General features: G+C 42.3%; 1 protein-coding gene across 4 annotated transcripts in view; it reads left to right on the top strand.

Moving 5' to 3' along the window:
* pcbp3 (poly(rC) binding protein 3) overlaps positions 1 to 22,979 on the top strand; it is a gene marked incomplete at both ends in the record, with an annotated part of 35,933 nt that extends 12,954 nt beyond the window's left edge. For 2 of the 4 annotated variants that reach the window (XM_080753749.1, XM_080753747.1), the window contains 5 exons: positions 214 to 255; positions 8,085 to 8,160; positions 10,906 to 10,958; positions 15,104 to 15,273; positions 22,943 to 22,979. In XM_080753749.1, the coding sequence (XP_080609875.1) occupies positions 214 to 255; positions 8,085 to 8,160; positions 10,906 to 10,958; positions 15,104 to 15,273; positions 22,943 to 22,979 (378 nt within the window). Of the gene's footprint in view, positions 1 to 213; positions 256 to 8,081; positions 8,161 to 10,905; positions 10,959 to 15,103; positions 15,274 to 22,942 lie in introns of all 4 variants that reach the window. The other 2 variants (XM_080753748.1, XM_080753746.1) reach the window with 1 other exon arrangement.
* Between the last annotated feature and the right edge of the window lie 932 nt (positions 22,980 to 23,911).

The following is a 23,911-nucleotide window of genomic DNA, read 5'->3' as shown; positions in this document are numbered from 1 at the left end:
CAATAAGTGAAAGATGTACTGTATATGGTTGCAACTTCACTTTTTTAGCTTGAGGATATTGCAATATTGATCTGTGCAGGTTGTTGCATTGAAAAGCTTTGCAATTTAATTATTTTAAGTATCTGTAGAGCTTATTTATGAACTTAATCTCTAAAATAGCAGTTTTAGTATGTTCAAATTTGATTATTTTGTATTTGTCTTTCGCCCATACAGGCCTACACAATTCAGGGACAATATGCCATCCCACACCCAGATGTGAGTTACCAGTCTCTTGATAATCTAATGACAAATGTTGCTACGTAGCATAAACACTGTGAACAATCAATATATATGTCACGGTTTTAAAGAGAAACAGGACATTCGAGACGCGGAGGCACTCGTGTGCGGCACGTGCGGGCGGAGCAAGCGGTCGCCAATACAACGTACTCCAGGCGGTGCGCCGCTCTATTGTCCACGACACTGCGAGCGGCTACCGAAGCCCCCTGTATCCACGAAGCCCAAACGAGTTACGAGGCCCCCCTGGGTCCACGAAGCCCCAAGCGGCGCGAAGGCCAGCGGACCTTGGTCCTGCTCTTCGCCCACCGAGCGCCGCAGGCGCGAGTGGCCGCGAAGAGCGGGCCAGGGCCCGCGCGGCCGGCGGAGCGCCGCGCGAGTTACGAAGCCGTGGTGAATGCAATCGTTATATTTATGCCCAGGCCGTAAGGCCTGGGCAAGCGCACGTTAAACGCCCTGTCCAAGTGACTACAATGGAGCTAATGGCTAGGCTAGGCTAGGCTAGGCTAGGCTAGGCTAGGCTAGGCTAGGCTAGTAAATAAAGAGTAAACACTTCCGGTCTGCGGCGAGTTCAAAGCGTGACGTAACTCTCTTATCCAGTGGCTGACGTCGCCATCTGGTGGTGATTAGTGTGTGGTGAACTACAAAACGAGCGCTCTTACAATGAACGTCTTGGGTTACCCAAATATCCTGTAACATATACAATATATAGTCAGGCAACAGCATACTGAATCTAACCAGTAAGACTCCCTAATCGGGAGATAAGCGACCGTTGGTCGCTTATCTCCACAATCTGTCGGTAGATAATGCCGGTCTTATATAAGGGTCATTTGTGTACGGGTGTGATGTCATACTGATGTCAGCAGTGTGATGTCATACTGATGTCAGCAGCTATGTCTCTATATATGGAGTTATATGTTGTTCGTGTCCAAATATGGGGCTTGTGAGGTCAGACTTAGTGAGATTCGTCGGTTATCTCCATATATGGAGGGATGTGTTGGTTATCTCCATATCTGGAGATTCAACCTTCAACGTGTAACTATGGCTACCTAACTAACGACTAGCCACATGACGTGAAGGTGAGTGAGGGTCTTTGTAACAGCCACCCCCAGATTTCCCGTGGAAATCTGTACAATATCGAGAAGGCCCGAACGGAAACTCTTAGTCAACTGGCCACCCCATCAAAGAGTAAAGGGACATCAAGGCCTCTCTCTTGTCAATGGGCTGGTGTCGGCCACCCCGTACGGGTTCTAGTCTGAGGTGATAGCCTGCCACCCCGTTAGTAGGCAGGGGTCCCGACAAGCCAAGGGGTCGATTGCACCAGCTTCCTCCTGCCGCGAAGGGTGCCAGCATGACTCACACCATCCTTCCTAGACGATTTTGACATCTTGTTACTAATCTGTCGGTAGATAATGCCGGTCTTATATAAGGGTCATTTGTGTACGGTGTGATGTCATACTGTCATACCAGTAAGACTCCCTAATCGGGAGATAAGCGACCGTTGGTCGCTTATCTCCACAAATATCACAACCTCCACCTCTCACGTCATACGGGTAGCCATAGTTACACCTGGAATGTTGAATCTCCATATATGGAGATAACCTACGCATCACACAAAGTCTGACCTCACCAGCCCATACTTGGGCATGGACGACTTATATCTCCATATACGGAGATGGCCATATATGGAGATACGATGACATCACAGAGTCCACAGCTGATGATGTGGCGTGATGTCATACAATACACAAACAAGCCCTATATAAAGGGGCAATTCTCACCAGGGAAGAGAGCATTGCCTGGAATGTTGAATCTCCATATATGGAGATAACCTACGCATCACACAAAGTCTGACCTCACCAGCCCATACTTGGGCATGGACGACTTATATCTCCATATACGGAGATGGCCATATATGGAGATACGATGACATCACAGAGTCCACAGCTGATGATGTGGCGTGATGTCATACAATAAACAAACAAGCCCTATATACTGATGCGATACGATGACATCACAGAGTCCACAGCTGATGATGTGGCGTGATGTCATACAATAAACAAACAAGCCCTATATACTGATGCGGAGATATGAGCAGGGCAAAGGTGTGACGTGTGACGTGTGACCGACCGACCGACGGACGGCCGGTGGAGGAAACAAGCCCTATATACTGATGCGATACGATGACATCACAGAGTCCACAGCTGATGATGTGGCGTGATGTCATACAACCAGTAAGACTCCCTAATCGGGAGATAAGCGACCGTTGGTCGCTTATCTCCACAAATAGGCCAAAAGTTTGTTTTACCAATTGTTACACTCTATGTGAACATTTACATCAACAAATCCCAAGTACTATGCAGAACGACCCATTTCAAGTTTTTAATGTACAACAATATTTAGAAAATAGGTCTACAAGCTGACAGTCCTCGTCCCTTATATTCCCATAGGTTATATGGAGATCTCAGTGTTTGTCAGTCCTTGTTCATTTATGCCCATATATGGACATCTCTATATCTACTGTAACAGTCCTTGTCCCTTTATGCCCATATATGGAGATCTCTTAACTGTAAGTCCTTGTCCCTTTTATGCCCATATATGGATATTCCTGATGTCATCAGTATATGAACATATATGGGCTTTCTGATATGCCCATATATGGAGATCTCTTAACTGTAAGCCCTTGTCCCTTTTATGCCCATATATGGATATCCCTGATGTCATCCGTATATGCCCATATATGGGCTTTCTAATATGCCCATATATGGAGATCTCTGTATCTCCATATATGGGTATAAAAGGATACTTCAGGTCTGACATCAGGTTTGTTTATATTGGGTTGCTAGGTTTGACATCACAAACTCTATGGGCCATCTGACCTAGAAATCTATATTTGGGCATAGATGACTCATCGTGACCTCATCACACGTCGACCGCACGTGTGACGTGCGGTCGACCGCACGTGTGACCGACGGACGGCCGGTGGAGGTTTTCATTGCGACCGTAAGGTCGCAGTTTAGGGCATCTATGCCCAAATATAGATTTCTAGGTCAGATGGCCCATAGAGTTTGTGATGTCAAACCTAGCAACCCAATATAAACAAACCTGATGTCAGACCTGAAGTATCCTTTTATACCCATATATGGAGATACAGAGATCTCCATATATGGGCATATTAGAAAGCCCTTATATGGGCATATACGGATGACATCAGGGATATCCATATATGGGCATAAAAGGGACAAGGGCTTACAGTTAAGAGATCTCCATATATGGGCATATCAGAAAGCCCATATATGTTCATATACTGATGACATCAGGAATATCCATATATGGGCATAAAAGGGACAAGGACTTACAGTTAAGAGATCTCCATATATGGGCATAAAGGGACAAGGACTGTTACAGTAGATATAGAGATGTCCATATATGGGCATAAATGAACAAGGACTGACAAACACTGAGATCTCCATATAACCTATGGGAATATAAGGGACGAGGACTGTCAGCTTGTAGACCTATTTTCTAAATATTGTTGTACATTAAAAACTTGAAATGGGTCGTTCTGCATAGTACTTGGGATTTGTTGATGTAAATGTTCACATAGAGTGTAATAATTGGTAAAACAAACTTTTGGCCTATTTGTGGAGATAAGCGACCAACGGTCGCTTATCTCCCGATTAGGGAGTCTTACTGGTGTAAATGTTCACATAGAGTGTAATAATTGGTAAAACAAACTTTTGGCCTATTTGTGGAGATAAGCGACCAACGGTCGCTTATCTCCCGATTAGGGAGTCTTACTGGTACTAAACTGCGACCTTACGGTCGCAACTAAACTGCGACCTTACGGTCGCAACTAAACTGCGACCTGACTCCATATACTGTATGGGCATAAAAGGGACAAGGACAGAATTAATTTGCAAGTGTGGTTGCCATGACGCGAGTCACACTTGCAAATGAATTCTGTCTTGGCCATATATGGAGCGTGACATGAGGCGTGGCTGACTGACGCACATGAGCTGCAGGTTTTCATGGTACCGGTAAATGCGACCTACTTGCAAATTAATTCTGTCCTTTCATGCCCATATACTGTATAGAGTTCCCTGATGTCTTCAATATTAAGCCCATATCTGGGAATGCCCATACATGGACATGTTGTGTCAGTCTCATGATAACCAGTGTGGTTGTCGCGACATGAGTCACACTTGCAAATTAATTCTGTCTTGGCCATATATGGAGCTAGACATGAGGCGTGACTGACTGACGCACATGAGCTGCACTAAATGCGACCTACTGTACGGTCGCAATTACACAAAAATGCATGTCCATTCCATGATTATAATTGTCTTACAGCATACAATATACATATCGTCGTTGTCGAGTGAAAAACGTGTTTGTCCAAAACCGTTCGTTTAGCATTTATCATTTTCAAAATGATTTAAACTAGTGAAAACAGCCGATCTACAAGCACACAACGCCTCGCACCGCGAGGCGCTGTGTGCTTGTAGATCTGCTGTTTTCACTACTTTTGTGCGACGGCCTTGTACGATGAAGCAGGGCTTTACTTTGCAAAAGAACGTACAAATTTGAAACTTGGAGATATGAGGTTTCCACCCGACAACGACGATATATAGGCTACTTCCTTGACTGGGGGCCCCCAAGGGGGTCTATACTTGGTCTGCTCCTTTTTCCCCCTCCACAACAAATCTCCTTGCTGCAAATAACCCGAACGACAAGCTCACGACACATTGCATCGTGACACGTTGTAAGCTTGTAGATCGGCCATTTGCACAGAATGTTCGCCCCGGAATAGGGGCGATATGTGGTTAAAGACAGCAATAATTTCATGAGCTCTGACAGAGTATTACTGTGGACTTACTGTACTGCTTACAAATCACAGTTGTGCACTCACTGCACCGGCGCTAATGTCTGACATCATGGAGTACCCTTATAAGAGCACGTGTGGCGGGCAGCAGAACAGTGATGTATGGCGAGGACGGTGGAGGCGTTAATGTCGATGCCGACACTTCCTTAATTCCAGAGGATTCATAACTCCTGCTCATAATTTGACTTCATCCGTCCTTGTCGCAAAGAGCATGTCCCAAGTGGGATCCGCTCGTTCCAAGTCAGGCAGTGATGGATGGCGGCCGAGGCAGTTTGTTGACGTTAACAATCACTCAAGTAAAGGTTCGACGTCCTTATTAAACCTCCCTTTAACATCAGGAGAGCGAACCAGGTCCCTGAGCCCTCCCCCCCAGCTGATGGGAGAGTGTTTTTTGCAGGTCTTTCAGTCCGAGTGTATCAAAAAAGCAACTGGGTTAAGGCAGCAGAAGCTTGTGATTGGCAGCGCGGAGGTGCCGAAAGTCGGGGGAACGGAGATACACCTAAACCTAACCTTAGCCCTAACCCTAACCTCAGTAAAACTAACGCTGGTGAATGCTAACCTGGTGAAATGCTAACCTGCCGACACTGGTGAATGTTAACCTGGTCATTTTAACCATGATAGATTAATTGAAAACACAGTTCTTTTTTCTGGTAACTCATACTACCCTCCTAATACGTGAGCTGGCAGGAAATGTTGGGGGGAGATGAAAAAAATTAAATACAATTAAAAAATGTATTAGAAATAAATGAAAAACGTTATATCGGAAAAAAAACATGTCCAGTTCACGTATTAGGAGGGCATCAGGAGAAAAAAGAAAAGGTGTTTTCAATGAATCTATCATGGTTAAAATGGAGTTTGAAGTTATAATGGGTTTGTATAGGAAGGTGGTGTGTCTGATAAAATGAATATAAATATCTAAATACTGAATCAAGCGACTTAAAATCTGTCCAGGGTGGTCACAAAAGCCTGATTAGATGATAAAATGACAAACGTGAAATATACTTTTAAGTTACTTGCTACTTTAAGTACATTTTGATGCCAATACTTTTGTACTTTTACTCCATGTACATTTTCAGGACTTTTACTTGTAAGGGTGCCCTCACACCAAAGTACCTATGAGAGTGGAATCCGCGTTCCGCCCATGCATTTCAATGAGAGTGAAGCGGTTTCATGCCAGCAGAGGATTTCTGCAAAAAACGCCCCCTTCTCATCGAAATGCATTGGCGGAACGCGGATTCCACTCTCATAGGTATTTTGGTCTGAGGGCACCCTAACAGAGTATTTCCACATACTGTAGCAGTTTTGATACTATTACATACGTAAAACATTTGAGTACTTTTTCCACCACTCATTATGGCAAATCCAGAATAGGAAAGAAAGGGTTCATGTGTGAATTTCAGAGATAAAAAAAACGAAATCCCGAAACAACGTAGAAGACCACAGCCGCAAAAGGACCCATTAATCGACATATTAGCGGATAACATTGTCCAGTTCTCTCTCCCTCGATCCTTTTTCCTCTTATCCTACGTTCCTGCCCTACTTCACTGTGTGTCATGGTGTCCTTTCTCCTCACTTCTTCACTGTATAGTTTTGGTTGGCTTGTGTTCCTGGTGAGACCCGGAGCTAGTTGCACCACCTCTAAGTTAAAACTTAGCCTATAGTTACAGCCTAAATGGCGTCGAAGTCAAGACTTACGCATTACTAGAATGAGTTATAACATATCTCTAAGTAACAACTAAATATTTACACAAGCCTTTCGGCAGCACTAAGTCCTAGGAGTAAACTGCCATGGGAGTAACTAGAGCAACTAACTATTAACGTGGCAGACTGCATTGATTATATCGACTATTCAACTGAATTTAACGAATGACCCCATCCTCGCCAGCGCGTTTTGCGAGACAATACACTGGACAATTATGACAATGTTGACATCTACAGCATGCCAGTCTCCGTTTTAAGAGAGAGAGCGCATCATTATGAAAATAACAGAGGTGTTAGTGGCAGACATAACAGCACAACAGTGACTTGAGCGGTGTGACTCCACCCGCTGCGTTACTGCGTTGTTAACAAAAGACGATACAAGTTTTATTCCTTAGTGTAGACACCGCTCGTGTTCAGCTATGACGTGATTTTAATGCGACTATACATTATTTTAAGAACAGTCGACACATTACTAGTTAAGTTATGCCAACAGTCATGGTGCAACCTAAGTTAGTAACTCAGTTGTTACAAACTAACTAGTAGTTACTAAGCCTCTAGTAAGGACTTTACTCCCTAACTTAGGACAGAACTTACCTTCCGGTGGTGCAACCCTACAGCGTTTCCTAATGAAAACCTTTTTAAAGGGGTATATCACTTTAAAACATTTTTTTAACTTGGGCTTTTGTTTGCACTGCAGATAGATATTTGTATATATATATTTGATATACATTTTATATATGTAATGATAATAGGATAGGATTTTATATATCCTACTGTATATAAATAAGCCCATTGAACTTCAAACTCAGACACTTAAAACGCATGTTCCTGGTTCTGGTGACTGATATTGCCCTTCTAATGCGTGTGTCTGATCTAATGAATATCGAATATCCAAACGTTGAATGAAGCAACTTCATTCAAGTCTGTCTAGGTTGCATACAGTAGCCTGAGTAGACGTTAACATTACCCCAAACATGTTTTAAAGTGCAATTCCCCTTTAATTAAGCCTAATTCATGCTTCGGCGGGGAGGGAAAAGCCTGATGTGTCACTCGCCAAATAATTATTTTTTCTCTTTTATTTGGGAAAAGATACATTTTTTTTCTTTCTTTTTTTTTTTTTGGTGGGGGGGTCTGGGCTTGACCGACATGTCGCATGACACTTCTTCACCGACTCATAAATTAAGCTTTAGTTTAATCCCTCCTTTCCCTCCTAACCCTTCAGCAGTTGACCAAGCTCCACCAGTTGGCTATGCAGCAAACCCCCTTTACCCCTCTTGGACAGACCACCCCTGCTTTCCCTGGTACGTACCCTCAATGCCCTTTGGTCACTTCCTTCTCTGCACCTGTAGAAATGTTGTCGCCCCCCTCCCTCCCCCCCCACTCTCCCCCCAACATTCTACCCTATCTCTGTTTCTTTGTTTGCTCAGCATGTCTTGGCCCCATGTGGCTTCTATCCTTCGGTCCAAATACGCTGCTTTTAAAAGATTATTGTCCGTGAATATTGTGCAACGGCAGACAGCAAGCAGAGGCTTTTATTGAAGTTCACAGTTGTTCATTTCCAGTTAGCCACGCCAGCCGGCGCCATGCCTTTACTTGTTATCGGTATCACAAGGAAACAAGAAGAAAACTGATAACTCTGCCTCGTCCAATGTGTGTGGGGATGGCAGATTTAGGGGCAGATCAACACCACGCAGTTTCAGACTCTGTGGGCGTCTTTTTGCTATCGCTGTCGATGTGAATGAAGCATTTTGTTAACCGCTCTTGCGTTTCATGTCGCCTCGCGTTTATGTGCTCTATGTGCCTCACATATTTCAGGATGCCTCGAGTAAAAACCCCAAAAGAAAATGAAAACTCAAAGCAGATAAGCGCTCTGGGTCAGGGACGTGCAGAGAATATTAGAGCAGGCTTTTGGTGAAAATATCAAAAATAGCAGACCTCCGTTGTGAGATTGGAGGTGTGCTATTTTCGGTGCTTGATACCACAATGAACCAAGCATAATCAACTCAATACTGGAGATATGGCGTAACGGCATGGATTTCTACACAGAGAGGGCACTTCCTTCAACATAAGATGCTGCATTCAAGTTCAGGAGAGTTTGGATGAAGTCAATTCACTTTAATGCTGCTTTCAGGTATGGCATGGAAAGACAGCATTTGCATTTCTTTCACCATAGTAAAAACTGCATTTGTGGTCTGGAGAGGGCACTTTTTACAGACGGATAAAAAGGGCAGGGGCTCGAGCCCCCTCTGATGTCTATGTGTGCACATGCCTGCTCTGGGTCATTGCTGTTTTCCCCCCCACTTTCCAATCAGATGAGATCAGGGCGGGACCTGAACGTCAGTGTCAGGCAACATCAGGACAGAAAGGCTCTGCAAGATGCTCTGCTTACAGTATGCTTAGGAGTAATGCAGATTATGATTTATACACAGCCAGGGGCGTCACACCAAATTCTGGGCCCTGGGTACAAGGATTCACTGCGGGCCCCCCGTGAATGTTAGCTATTGAAAAATAGCAGATATACAAGCTCACAGCGCGGCACCGAGTGCCGCGCTGCAAGCTTGTATATCTGCTATTTTTGAAAAATCGTGAAAATGTGTGCAAGAAACCTATGTCAAGGACCCCCAAGATGATATGTATTTGGCCACGGACCCCGATCTCAAAATATTTCGTTCCAGGGACCCCCAGAAGCAAAATTTGAGTTAGAAATGTTCGCTTAAAAAAATACATATATTCAAAGATTTTCACACATTTTCACAACTTTTCAAAAATAGCAGATCTACAAGCTCGCAGCGCGGCACTCGGTGCCGCGCTGTGAGCTTGTATATCTGCTATTTTTCAATAGATTAAGTTATTAGGGCCCCTCCACCTTGGGCCCCAGTAACTCAGTCCCATTTTCCTACCCCTGGTGACGCCCCTGTACACAGCAGTTTGCTCACACACACTCAAATCCAGCCTCTCTCCATCACAGGGGTCGTTTTCAGGCCAAGGACCCCTTAGCTGAGAGAGAGAGAGATGAAGCAGGGACCCCCTCTACATATTGTATAAATGTGTGATGCAGATTTTCATCGATTTCATAGATAGATTCATAGACTTGTTTGACAGCACTGTCATCAATCGGTTAGATTCGTGTTAATGTGTTTTTATTTTAGTTTTTATGTTTGACCACTTAAATCATCGTTACTTACTAAACTTGACCTTTCACTTTGTCCTTTTTTTTAACCTCTAAACCAAACCTATTTGTCTAAAATAGCCGATCTACAAGCTTGCGAGGCGTTGAGAGCTTGTAGATGTGCTATTTTTGGCTAAAGTTCTCCTCAGAATTGGGATGCGAGGGTTCAAGTTGTTAATTTTAAAAGAATTATCCTATCAGACAAAGATTTGGCGGCCCCCCCTGTAGTAACTCTGAGGACCCCCTAGCGGTCCCGGACCCCTTGTTGAAGACCCCTGCTCTATCACCTAGTGCAACGTTTTCGCCTTAGCCAAAGAAACGCACACTTTTGCGGTTGTCAAGGACGTTCCTGCATAGCGTTGCATTTTGTTTTTATTTTATTTTGTTTTTTTAAACCCAAATACCTCCTTTGCAGCACCAGCACACAAATCAGTTAGACATGTTGAAGCCATATGAACTCCCTAGAACCCGGTCAACCGGGTGCTGGCCTGCTAATTGTTCACTCAGTTGTAACAAAACATGGTGCAGCATTTGGTTTTTATTCTGTAAAGCACTTTGAATTGTCTCCCAAGGCCTTGCCTTGCCTGCCTAAGGAGGAATCAGGTAGAAACTATGATTTGGGCTAACTTAAAATTCAAAACAAATCTGTTTGCTCAACAATTAACTGTTTTGCGGGCTTCTGAACAAAAAAAAAAAATATATATATATATATATATATTTTTTTTTTTTATCTAGTTTGTACTTTTCATTTTGGCAGTGGTAAAATAAAAACAATAAAAATATATAAAAAAAAAAGTGCTTCAAGAGTAAACAAGAAGAATGCTGAACCAAGGGCATGTTTGATGCTGATCAAGTGACCCTTGACCTCTGATCCCAGGTTTGGATGCCAGTCCGCCAGCCAGTACCCATGAGCTTACTATCCCCAATGACGTGAGTACTGCCACCAACACACTGCAAGATGTGTATGGAGTTATGGAGCTGAATCAGGCACAAACATGGCAGTATTTGAAAATAATGATATATATATATTAGGGTGGATCTTAAATTACCTTTTTTAGATTTTCTTGAGTCTCACCCCCCAATTATGTTCCAATGTACAAAAAAATGCTTTGGTTAAAATTTGGTTGAATTTCAAGCATATTTAGAGGTAGCTCAATCAAGTCAAAGATTGTACATTTTATTGGTCAAAATCGAATTGCACTGCAGGCACATTTAAGTTATACATTACACATTATTCTTATACTAAGCACAGAAATTATATTTTTTAAGCTTACAAATCTAAACACAAATCTGATTACATGTTTGTCATATGTCAAACCAGAATTAATGTATTGTAGGAAATAGCAAAGCAAAGAATGACAATTGCTATTTTTCATTTAACGTGCACAATGACATGTCTTTATTGCACACTCTTCAATCATACTCACAACACACAACAAGTACACAGCCCCACTTCCTTGTTTACCCCCAAAAACCCCGAAAGTCACTGCAGTATAGCAATTCAGTAGTTACTGATCAATTAAAGTTTGTTTACGGCTATCGGGATACTTGTGCCGATGGTTCTGCACAATTTGCAGCAAGTATTGGAGTTGGGACTCATCTTTAGTAATGAGACCACAATATTCTTGTATTAGGGCAACCCCACGCTCTGCATGATCATTGACAACATTCATTGCCTTCACTACAGCCAGAGCTTCTTGGTAGTCTACCCTGGGCTCCCACTCATCGGGATCAACGTCAAGGAAGTCATCTGGGAGATCCATCATTTTGAAAAGCACTTCAATGTTCTTCCTTGCAATTGTTCCAAGGTCAACAGTAATTCTCAGTTCATGATCTTCATTTCCATCTTTCATGGCTCTCACCATCAGCCTCTTCGTTTGCGCGCTCACTTGACTGTCAAACAATGCAAGTCCGACAATCTCTGGAGCAAAATACCATAAGTGATTGGAACACTTTTGAGAAGCAGCTTTAGACACCTCAGCATTTATTGATGAATATTCCAGCAACGATTTTAACAGCTGCCAAGTAATTTAGTGGAGCGCTGACAGCAACAGGTGCCATCATCCATGCCTTCACATAATTGCAAACTGCAAAAATGCACAAATCCATGCATGCTTTTTCTTCCCTGAAGGTCAGTTTGAATTGGCCATGAAACATCCAGATCTTCATACAATAAATAACCTTTGCCATCCAACGGGCATGATGGGTAGCTCCTGGAGCTCTGAACCGGATACCTCGAGCAGCGAGGTATCCGGTTCATCAATAAATGCTGAGGTGTCTAAAGCTGCTTCTCAAAAGTTTTCCAATCACTTATGGTGAACAGGGGCATATGAAGAGAATTACTGTTGACCTTGGAACAATTGCAAGGAAGAACGTTGAAGATTTTTTCCAAGGTGCTTTGAGTGGGAGCCCAGGGAGGACTACCAAGAAGCTCTGGCTGTAGTGAAGGCGATGAATGTTGTTAATGATCATGCAGAGTGTGGGGTTGACCTAATACAAGAATATTGTGGTCTCATTACTAAAGATGAGTCCCAACTCCAATACTTGCTGCAAATTGTGCAGGACTATCGGCACAAGTATCCCGATAGCCGTAAAAAAACTTTAATTGATCAGTAACTACTGAATTGCTATACTGCAGTGACTTTCGGGGGTTTTGGGGGTAAACAAGGAAGTGGGGCTGTGTACTTGTTGTGTGTTGTGAGTATGATTGAAGATTGTGCAATAAAGACATGTCATTGTGCACGTTAAATGAAAAATTGCAAATTGTCATTCTTTGCTTTGCTATTACCTACAATACATTAATTCTGGTTTGACATATGACAAACATGTAATCAGATTTGTGTTTAGATTTGTAAGCTAAAAAAATATCATTTCTGTGCTTAGTATAAGAATAATGTGTAATGTATAACTTAAATGTGCCTGCAGTGCAATTCGATTTTGACCAATAAAATGTACAATCTTTGACTTGATTGAGCTACCTCTAAATATGCTTGAAATTCAACCAAATTTTAACCAAAGCAGTTTTTTGTACATTGGAACATAATTGGGGGGTGAGACTCAAGAAAATCAGAAAAAGGTCATTTAAGATCCACCCTAATATATATATATATATATACTGTATATGATGTAAATGAAGGCAACCTCAGTGTCCCTTCGAGAATACATTTGAATAAAACAGTGTTTCTCAAATGGGATTACGTTTACCCCTAGGGGTACGCAGAGGTACTACAGGGTGTACTTGAGAGGAAATGGAAAATGTAAACATTTATTTTACAGTTATGTTTAATGATAAAACATATTGACACATGTTTGTGAAAAGGCTGCTCTGTAAAGCTTTAAACCAAATGAAGTAAGAATTTTGACTATACACAACTGTTACTGAATAGAAAGCAATAGGCTACTTTTATTTTCAACATATTGACATCAAAACAGGACTTTTTATGTCAGTATTGTCTAATCAAAATGTTATTGTGGATTAAAGGGGGTACTTGGATTCAGCAATCAGGAAAAGGGGGTACTGAAGCCCAAAAGGTTTGAGAACCACTGGAATAAAATGTAACAAGTGTCCTAATGCTCTAATGATCTGCTTTTATGCTGTCCAGTATAAAATGTAGTTTTACATTTTTCATGGAGAAAAGCTCTAACAGTATGGTTTATTTAATGTTGTATTACTTCCCACCGATAAGGACAGGTAGAGGAATGTTTATAATCTCTCCACGTAGACATTTGTTTCATACAGTCAGGGGCGTTATAACGTCTTGGAGAGTGGGGGGGATGACATAACCGCGCCCTCGGAGGTAAAACAGTTAATTGTTGAGAAAATTGGCGTTTTTTTCGCGGTTTTGATCGCGTTTTATTCGGATTTCCGCGTTTTATTTTTTTGCTAAACAATCGGGAACGGCACACTACACTTTCCCTTTGCCTCTCTCCACATGCACCAGCCAGCAAGATAGTCTATAGTTATAGTAGATGGAATTCTTGGTACCAACACTCCAACAGACAGACAACACCAGTATCATATCATCAATCAGTTCCAAAAGCTTTTCAGTTAATCTACTTAATTTTACACCACTGTCTACTACAGCAAGCATGATGGTATTGGTTCCCAAACGTTTTAGCCCGTGAACCAAGAGAAACTAAACCCAAACAAGTAGAAGTGAAAATAGCCGATCTACAAGCTCACAACGAGTCGCTTCGCGCTGCGTTGTGAACTTCTAGATCGGCTATTTTCAAGACCCATACAATGTGTCCACAACGCTAGCCAAAACAGTGTTACTGTAGCTAGCAGCATAGCATCCATCATTACTCCAACTCTAATATAGCCACGACTCACTCACCAATTGCTGACTGAGTGACGAGACGAGCAGGACGATGTTTAATGCCTTTATAGCCTACATGGTCTTGTCTTGGTGTTCTGTTTGTATTCCTTTATGCCTGTGTTGTTAATTTCACCACGAGTCCATCATGACGCAAGAAAGATACGCACTGACGACCGTTAAAGGCTCGTCCTATGAAAGCCATTTCCTCTCTGCACAGAAGCGCATTTCAAAACAAGAGTCTTTATTTTATTTTTTTCATCTATACAATCGATCATTCAACATGTTTATTTTGAAATTGTCCTGGAAAATAGTAGCCAAATAGCACCTACATGCCACTGAGAGGTTACGTTTGTGTTGATGAGAGCCAGCTTGCAGCGCAGGGGAGGGAAAAAAAAAAAACACCCCGTCCGGCAAAAAAGGTGGGGGGGATGAGATTACGTTTTTATGAAAGTGGGGGTGTCCCGTCGTACTCACAATGAATGGTGGTGACGCGCCTGCATACAGTAGTCAAATAATTGATGTAAGTCATGTTAATCCTGCAGAGAATACACCGACCCACTGGCACTAACTACCCCAGCATGACACCAATATAGTCGTTCTTCATTTTCGATGGGACTCATTAATACCGCCCCAGACTATTTCATAACCCACTGACTTTAGTCTTTCACGTTAGACAGTCAAACGTATGGGCTCTGACTCTGACACAGAGCACCGCTGTTTCCCTCCCGCACCTGAATCTCTGCTGTTTCTCCCCAGCTAATAGGCTGCATAATCGGACGCCAGGGAACCAAAATAAACGAGATTCGGCAGATGTCCGGGGCACAGATCAAGATTGCCAACGCCATGGAGGGCTCGTCCGAGCGCCAGATCACCATCACAGGGACCCCCGCTAACATCAGCCTGGCACAGTACCTCATCAATGCCAGGTAACCTTTGACCCCCCCCATGTGGAATGACCCCTCGACACAAACTGCAGTTACAGATACACTTCTGGTGACATTAGAAGACAGAGCACCATTGGCAAAAGGCTAACCTTTGACTCCTTTTAATGATTTACATATCTTTGCTTTCGGGCAAAATCCTTATATTGACATATTTGCCATATTTAGTTTTTTTGTGTGTGAATAAATGCATTTCCCTATTTTACACTTAGTTGCAGGCTATGACAGTGTCGCGAGAAAATAGCTGATCTACAAGCTCACAATGCACTGCATTGCGTTGTGAGCTTTAAGGCTAGCTATTTTTGCAAAATCAAAGTCTGTGTTTTATGTTTAGTAAAGGAAAAGTAATAATGAGTGCTTGTGGCTAAATAATAACTACATCCATTGGTAATATTTAAAGGGGTACTTCACTTCACACAGTTATTTAAGTTTTAAGTTGCTTGACTCGATATTTGATATTATACCAGACAAGCCCCTTCCTACAGTATACAGTATAAACCCTATTACAACATAACTTAAAAAAGTAATTGGAAAAAACAAACAAACAAGGCCCTCTGGTTTTGCGTTGATTGCCCGCATATTTTAAGATACCGGTATAATACTCACGACCACACTTTTCATTTGGATTTTGCTGCTATGCTCCACTACCTCTGTCTCTCCATCTTTCTGTCTGCCAACTAAATCATTTATTCCAAAGGATTTTTTTTACACCACAAGGCTGTGCAACGAGGTCTTATGCACACCTGATAGGCTTAGAGACGGGTGCGTAGGCTGGGATCAATGTATACTTTCAATCATGCACAAATAGTACATATGACCCGCACACCATCTTACACTTGGCCAAAGCACTCCTTTTTATTTAATAATGCAACGTTTCGGTCAACGACCTTCTTCAGGCATGACCACAAGGCTGTGAAATTAAAATTTTCAGAGACATCTGCAAGCTACCTAATACCTCGGTGAAATGTAGACAGTGACAGGACAGAAGCAGACCCATACACTTGAATCCCTGGTCTATACTTGAATAGGCCACAGGTTAAAAGCTAGATACCTCTTCCGCCACTGCAGCTCATTGGTGTGACTGGTAAAACAGGACTTAGTTGGGTAAAAAATGTCAGTTCTGTGACCACGAGAGCAAAGGTCCGTTTCTCAATGGATTTGTCATCTAGGAGGGTTATTAAACAAATTTGGCCTGGTTGTATTTTTTAAAATGGCTGGGAAAAATGTTTGACAGCTAGGGTAATTTTCAGTCTCATTCACTTACTATACTGTACACTATAAAGGAAAAAATTACTCCCAAAAAACTGCTTTAAGTGGGATGTGAGGGGTCAAACTAGGGGTTTTTAATTATTCTGAATCCATTGCAAGCATTTTTTTTTTGCATGAAAAACATTCCTTGCGCTAAAAAACGGCCAACAAAACTATGATTTAGTGATGAGTCATCAATTTTCACAGTCTTTTGAGGTCCGTTTTTAGCCCAAGGAATGTTTTTCATGCAAAACAAATGCTTGCAATGGATTCAGAATAATTAAAAAACCCTAGTTTGACCCCTCACATCCCACTTAAAGCAGATTTTTTGGGAGTAATTTTTTCCTTTATAGTGTACAGTATAGTAAGTGAATGGCCGGCCAGATTTGTTTAATAACCCTCCTAGATGACAAATCCATTGAGAAACGGACCTTTGCTCTCGTGGTCACAGAACTGACATTTTTGACTCTACTAACTGGCGGAAGTGTGGAAGGCACTCTGCCCCCTGCAGTAGGAAAGAGGGAGTCCCGTGCATCTGATGGGCCTACCGAGCATCCCATTCTGTGACGCACAAGGAAGAGTCCTTCAGAATTCCGGAAGCTTGCCAGTCCTCTTTTACCAACGCCCCAGAGCCGGAGGAGGCGTCTACCTTTATATGTCTATGGAAGCGGCTATATATGCATTATGCATTATGCACAGCAGCCATTTTGGAGTGAAGTTGGGTCTCTTCTCACTTCCTTCACAGGTGTTACCAATAATGCTCTTTTCCATTCTGGTCAATCAGAGTCAGGGTGCTGATATTGTGCATGTTGGCTCCCTGGAAACACTTGCATAGCCAAACAATATCACTGCATGGATATTAGTCTGGTTCTTCTCAGTGTTGTTATTATTATTTTTTCCTTCCTTTCTCCAAGGGGCGGTTACAAAAACATTCAAACAGACTGGGGCGGTTTCAAAAAGATTCAATCTGACTCTATTGGTTAGACCTACAACCAATCACAGTTGTGCAAAGGTTATACACCCACCCTACATTTGCATACTGGGCCCTGGTTGGTTCCTGAGCGAATAACTGAGCAGGGCCAGACCTAATCTGCCAAGGGCAATTTTTCTTTGCAATGGCAGATTCGTCAGGCTACGCAAGGCTACGGGGCTGTTAAGTATGACATCATTTTGTAGGCAGAGGAGAATTTCTGCCCCCAGTTTCCGTGAATCTTTTTACTATTTTTACTATTTACACATTTTTCTTCTCTTTGTTGTTGAAAGGAAAGTGTTAAAATTATACTTTAGTTGTTATTCTTTAGTCGTTGTTTTTGAGCGGTGGTCACACCGTCTCCATAGCGTGGCCGTGTGTGTAGGTATGTTAGTTTGTTTGTATGTGGGTGGGTCTGTATGTAGCCTCAAGCCTGTGTAGTACCTTTTCTGACCACACATGTTAAGGGAGGGGCGCTGTTGTCCAGGCCACACACACACACACACACACACACACACACACGGGGGGGGGGGGGGGGGGGGGAGAACCACCGCTCAGTTCACACGGGTGTGATTTTTGAAATAGCGAGGGACAGAAAATGCTCTGGGGGCAGATTCTCCTCTGCCTACAAAATGATGTCACGGCTTAAAAGCCCCAGTGGTCCAGGGACCTTCATGGTTCCTTGGGGGTTCCAAGTTAGGGTGTGTAACTCTACAAACGGAACCAAATGCCTTACGGGTCCATTTGGTTCCATTTGTACACTCTCAGAGTTATGGGGTTTGAGAACCACTGTGCTACATGAAATGGAACGGAGCCTTCATTAGTATCACATTGGCAACACCTTTGAAGGAAGAATATGGCTGCTGTGCATATAGCCTATTATTTCGGGTGGTGGTGGGGGGGGGGGGGTCGGGGGGGGGGGGGGGGATTTCAGAGAAGAGTTCCGGAAAGAATCTAACGGCTGTTGCTTTCCCACAATTCCAATGGCAGGTTCAGGGACGTGGCCGCCATGTGGAATGACCCCTCCTCCATGACAACGTCCTGAAGTCTACCCCAAATCTGTAACGGCAAAGCCACCATCTCCCCCAACCCCTCCCCCTCCCCCCGCCCACTAAACCCCCAGTGTTCTCCTACGGCGGCGGTTCCCAACCGTCTCTGGATCAGGGCCCATTTGAAGATCTCTAGTGTCAGGGGCGTCAAGGGAGGGGGGGGGGGAAGTGGGACTGAGTTACTAGGGCCCAAGGTGGAGGGGCCTTAATTGTTTTATACTTTAGCTATTAAAAAATAGCAGATCTACAAGCTCACAGCGCGGCACCGCCACCGACTGCCGCGTTGCGTGCTTGTAGATCTGCTATTTTTGAAAAGTTGTGAAAATGTGTGCAAATCTTTGAATAGGCCTATATGTATTTAAAGATTTGTAACTAAAACTTTGCTTCTGAGGGGTCCCTGGAACTAAATATTTTGAGATGGGGGTCCGTGGCCAAATGCATATCATTTTGGGGGTCCTTCACATGAAAAGGTTTGAGGACCACTGACATAGAAACAGGTTTTTTCAAAAAACCTTAGAAGGATTTGAAATATTCAAAAATAGCACTCGGTGCCGCGCTGAGCTTGTAGATCTGCTATTTTTCAATAGTTAAAGGACAACTTTGTTTTTTTACAACAAGGGTTCATATTTTAGATTGTAATTGGAGAAAAGAAAAGGTGAGTGTTAAAATGTTTTCATTTGCTTCGTTCTATTGTTTTATCACGTTTACCGTGCTAAAATGTGGGGCATGCGTACGCATGGGGGCATGCGTACAAGTGGCTAAATATGTCTTTTTAGACACAATAAGCCAGCAGTTTCTTTATTGCTATTTACAGTAACACTTCTAGCCCCCATAAGTCACATCCAACCATGAAAGGTTGCGTTGTATCTTGGAAATGGGCTTATTCTGTGTAAAATGACATATTTAGCCACTTGTACGCATGCCCCCAAACACTGAAATAAGAATCTCTAAAACAATAGAAAGAAGTAAATGAAATAATTTTAACACTCATCTTTTATATTATTTAATTACAATCTAAAATATGAACCCTTGTTGTAAAAAACTAAAGTTGTCCTTTAAAGCACAAAATAATGGGTAAAAACGCGTTCCCCCTATGAAGAACATCCATGGGGGGCCCGCAGTGAAACCTTGTACCCAAGGCCCAGAATTTGGTGCGACACCCCTGTCAAGTGTTCACGGAGCACCTGTCGGGTTGCCTAAAATGGCAACCACTTGGCTGCCATGTTAAAGGGGCTACACCATGAACCCTTCTACTCCCCAACAAAATCGTTTTCTTAACACGCTTTTCTTTCGTCTTCATTTCCAGGGTTTTCTGAATGGGTGTGTCTGAACAGGCCTGTTCATAGCCTCCCTATGCTTACCGTTAGTGCCTGTTGAGATGGGGCAACCTGCAAATCACACATGTCACACATGTCTTAGTTTTTTACTCTCAAAAAAGCTCCTGCAATTTGAAACTACATTGCAGTGCACATCATGGGGTGATCACTGCTTGCCTCCTGTGAATTGTTTTGTTTTAATTTATTTTATTTTTATTTTGTTGCTGAGTGAGTGAGATGAACAAAACCTGGGTGAAATCTTCCAATCTCAATAGGCACTAACGGTATGTAATTTTATTAGACCGGCCCCCTCCTTTTCAGTCTCCACCTGAGGAGGGCGGGGGGAGGTGATGATCGACAGACAATAGCGCCCCTTTGACAACAAAGGGCATTTTGGTATTGCAGCTGAAAAGGCTCGGAACAACAGACAGACAGAACATGAAAATTCAATATCTGAGTGGTTGTTTAGGCTTAAAACTGTATAAAAACATATTATGGGCCAATATTTACATAAAATATATTTTCAAATATGCATTGGTGTATCCCCTTTAAGTGGTCTGATGGGCGGGCCGTGTACATTTTCAGCTTGGATCAATTGAACTAACGTAGTATTTCACTTCCTATTCATTGGTATTTTGAGATTTTAACCCATATAGATGTGAGTGCCCGATTCTATAAATGTTTTCTGAAAAATCTGTGGTGCTCGACCCTTTTCATGTCAAAGACACCCCCAAATTAAATGTATTTGGCCACGGACCCCAATCTCAAAATATGTTGTTCCAGGGAACTAAAAAAAAAAAAAAAAAAAAAAAAAAAAAATATATATATATATATATATATATATATATATATATATATATATATATATAATATATAATATATATATATATATATATATATATATATATAATATAATATATATATATATATATATATATATATATATATATATATTTTTTTTTTTTTTTTTTTTTTTTCAAAGATTTGCATGATTTTTCAAAAATAGCCAAAGTATAAAATAGAGTGGTTAAAATGTAAAGGGACACAGCTGCTTTCTCATGGGCCACCAGGGGGCCCAGGTCCACAGGTTGGGAATCGCGGCCCTATGGAATTTCCTTAAAGTCCCGTTGACTTTTGTGTACTAGCATCTGACGAGTAGCTCTCAACGTTACTTGGAGAAGGAGATATTATCATTGACGTGAGGTTTACCAGGGGTGGAAGTTGCTTTAATCTCACCTAGCCTAGTGTGGGTGGAATTAAGTGTTGAACGCATGCCTAATGCCATGAATATTACTGTAATTCTGTTTTTGTCCTTGGTAGGTTCAGATGTGTTTGCCTATTTAGCCCTGTTGTTTACCTGACTGGAAAGGATAAAAGTATAAAAAGTGAAAAACAAAGAAAAGAAAAAAAAAAAAGAAAAAACACATACAGTGCGCACACACACACACACACGTGTACTTACATCAACTGAGCAATTTGTTAAGTCTTATTTGTACTTTATTGTACGACGGTGTCACGTATTTCCTGCGTGTGGCGCCTTCATTCGATCTAGCATAAATTCGGCTTTAAATGGAGGAATAATGGGACTCCCCTTAGCTATATTGTTTTCCCAAGGAGCGTTGGGGAAGGGGAGCGCTTGTTTTACCCAACCTTTAAAATCCGCTGTCTGTGTTCTGTCCACTATGCACAGGTCAGGGGGGAGGGCGATATAACCACACAGCATGCTGCGTGTTTCACGTCGCCGTCTCTTTTTAAGCGGCTTTGACTCCCTATGTGCAAAAGGAGGGTTATACCGAAGTACATTTTGAAATCCAGTGAGCGCTGAATAGGTGGTTTCCAAACCGCCGTGAGAGCAGGTGTGACTTGCAGTGGGTTGGCTTAACAAATATTGGGATTTGAGACGACATGAGACGGCACACATTGTTATTGCAATAGGCTACAGTATACAACAATACAAAAAGCGACTCTTTAACTCATTAACTGCCAAAAACGTGAATCCCTTAAAAATCCCGTTGTCCCACCCTGCCACGCCCGTGAATCCCGTGAATAATTTTTTTTTTTTTTTTTTTTTTTTTTTTAATTTTTTTGGACCCCAAAAACGTTAGTAGGCATGATAGCGATCGCGAAATTGCTTGTTTAACCCCCATACAACCCCCATACAACTCAGGTAGCAGACCTCCAAGCTCACAACAGTGTAAAACATAATGGCTGCTATCTCATGAATGCCTGAACGGATTTCCATTCGGATTTTTTTGTTTGAAAGCTGTGAGCAATGTGGACACACGTGGTGCATTATCTAGGCATGGGTGTGCATGATCCGTGCACTATGAATTACATGGAAGTCTATGGAGACGAATGGCAGTTAAAGAGTACGAAGGTATTGTTAAATGGCAGCATATGAGTTAATCTACTATCAGTACTTTGTGTGGCAATATCCTATTTTTTGGCACGTCAAAATTACAATATTATTGGGCACAAAATGTTTGGACACCATTGCTCTAGACCAGTGGATCTCAACCTGTGGGTCTGGACCCCCAGGGGGGTCCCCAGATTAATGTGCAACACTGTTTTCTCACTCAACAGTAAACAAACCAACATAAAGTTTAAGTGTATAGCACATTTCTTAAGTGACAATTTAAGGACTTTTCAATACCTCTGATATGACAAATTCAACATTGGCCAAATATTAGAGGCAGAAACTGTGAAAATAGCAGATCTACATGCTCATGTTGCGAGGCGGTGTGAGCATGTAGCTCTGCTATTTTCACAATAGAACAGCGTCATACAAAATGTAATGCCTCAACTCTTAGTGCTCGTCAGGGGGGGTGGGGGGTCCCCAGTTAAAATAGGATTATTTTAGGGGTCGCGGCCTGAAAAGGTTGAGAACCTCTGCTCTAGACAGCCGACCGCACAAAAGCGCATTACACAAAGACCAGCTGCTGCTGCATAATGTTCACGTTTCCACGAGAACGTTACGTTTTTCAGAATTGTTTTACTCTCTCTGTCTATCCCCCCTGCCCCCCCCCCCCCCCTCCTCCCCACCCCCCACCCTTCTCCCAAACTGTCTTTAGGCTGACGTCAGAGGTCACTGGAATGGGCACACTCTAATTTCCACCCATCACTCCTCACTCTGCATAACATGAGCCTTGAGCTAAATGGCATTGCACCTCGTTTGGTTTTATTCCACTGTATTCGTCTAGCCCTGACTTTTGAGTGACTTGAAACTCTTTTTATTTTTGTTATCTATACTGAAAAGCTGTGTACAGTACTTGTTAATAGGATTCTCCTCACCTGTCCCCCAAATCCTTTTGTTTCTCTTCTGAAAAGGACACTTTGAGTTTTTTGACACTCTAGTACCCTGTCTTTGCGTCTAATACCCCGTTTCGTAATTTGTGTGTTCCTCCTCATATTTTGACACTTTTCATTTTTAGTTTACCTGGCACCTGGAAGGGATTTTGTTTTGCTTTTGTTTGATAGTACTATTTATTTATGAACCGTTCTTACTCACACGGCATGCAAGTTCAACAAATCGTAAAAATATATTTGGAGAGGTTCATTGAGGTTCATGTCCATTATTCTCATAATCCGTTTTTACCGTTTTCACAAATCAGCCATCAGGAGTATAGTTTATAAAATGTCACTACATAGTCATTTAACCACATTAACCCTAGTGTCCATATTATAGGCAAAACGTGAAGTATAAATCATTATACATTGATTTAATGTATAGTCATTATTTGGAATGACCATACATTATACAAACTATTGAAAATAGCAGACCTCCAAGCTCACAACGCATCGTGCCGCGACGCGTTGTGAGCTTGGAGGTCGGCTATTTTCGGTGCTTGATACCACACTGAAAGCATAATGAAGTCAATACTGCAGATGTGGTGTAACTGCATGGATTTCTACACAGAGAGGGCAATTCTTTCAACATAAAATTTTGCATTCAAGTTCAAGAGAGTTTGGACGAGGCAATTCAATGCTGCCTTCTAGGTATGGCATGGAAAGAGGGTATTTGCATTTCTTTCACCATAGTA

The sequence above is a fragment of the Nannobrachium achirus genome (assembly GCF_963921795.1).
Source record: "Nannobrachium achirus genome assembly, chromosome: 22".
In the NCBI taxonomy this organism is placed as follows: Eukaryota; Metazoa; Chordata; class Actinopteri; order Myctophiformes; family Myctophidae; genus Nannobrachium; species Nannobrachium achirus.
Note: the sequence above shows the minus strand (reverse complement) of the source record. Positions and strands in the feature narration are given on the sequence as shown.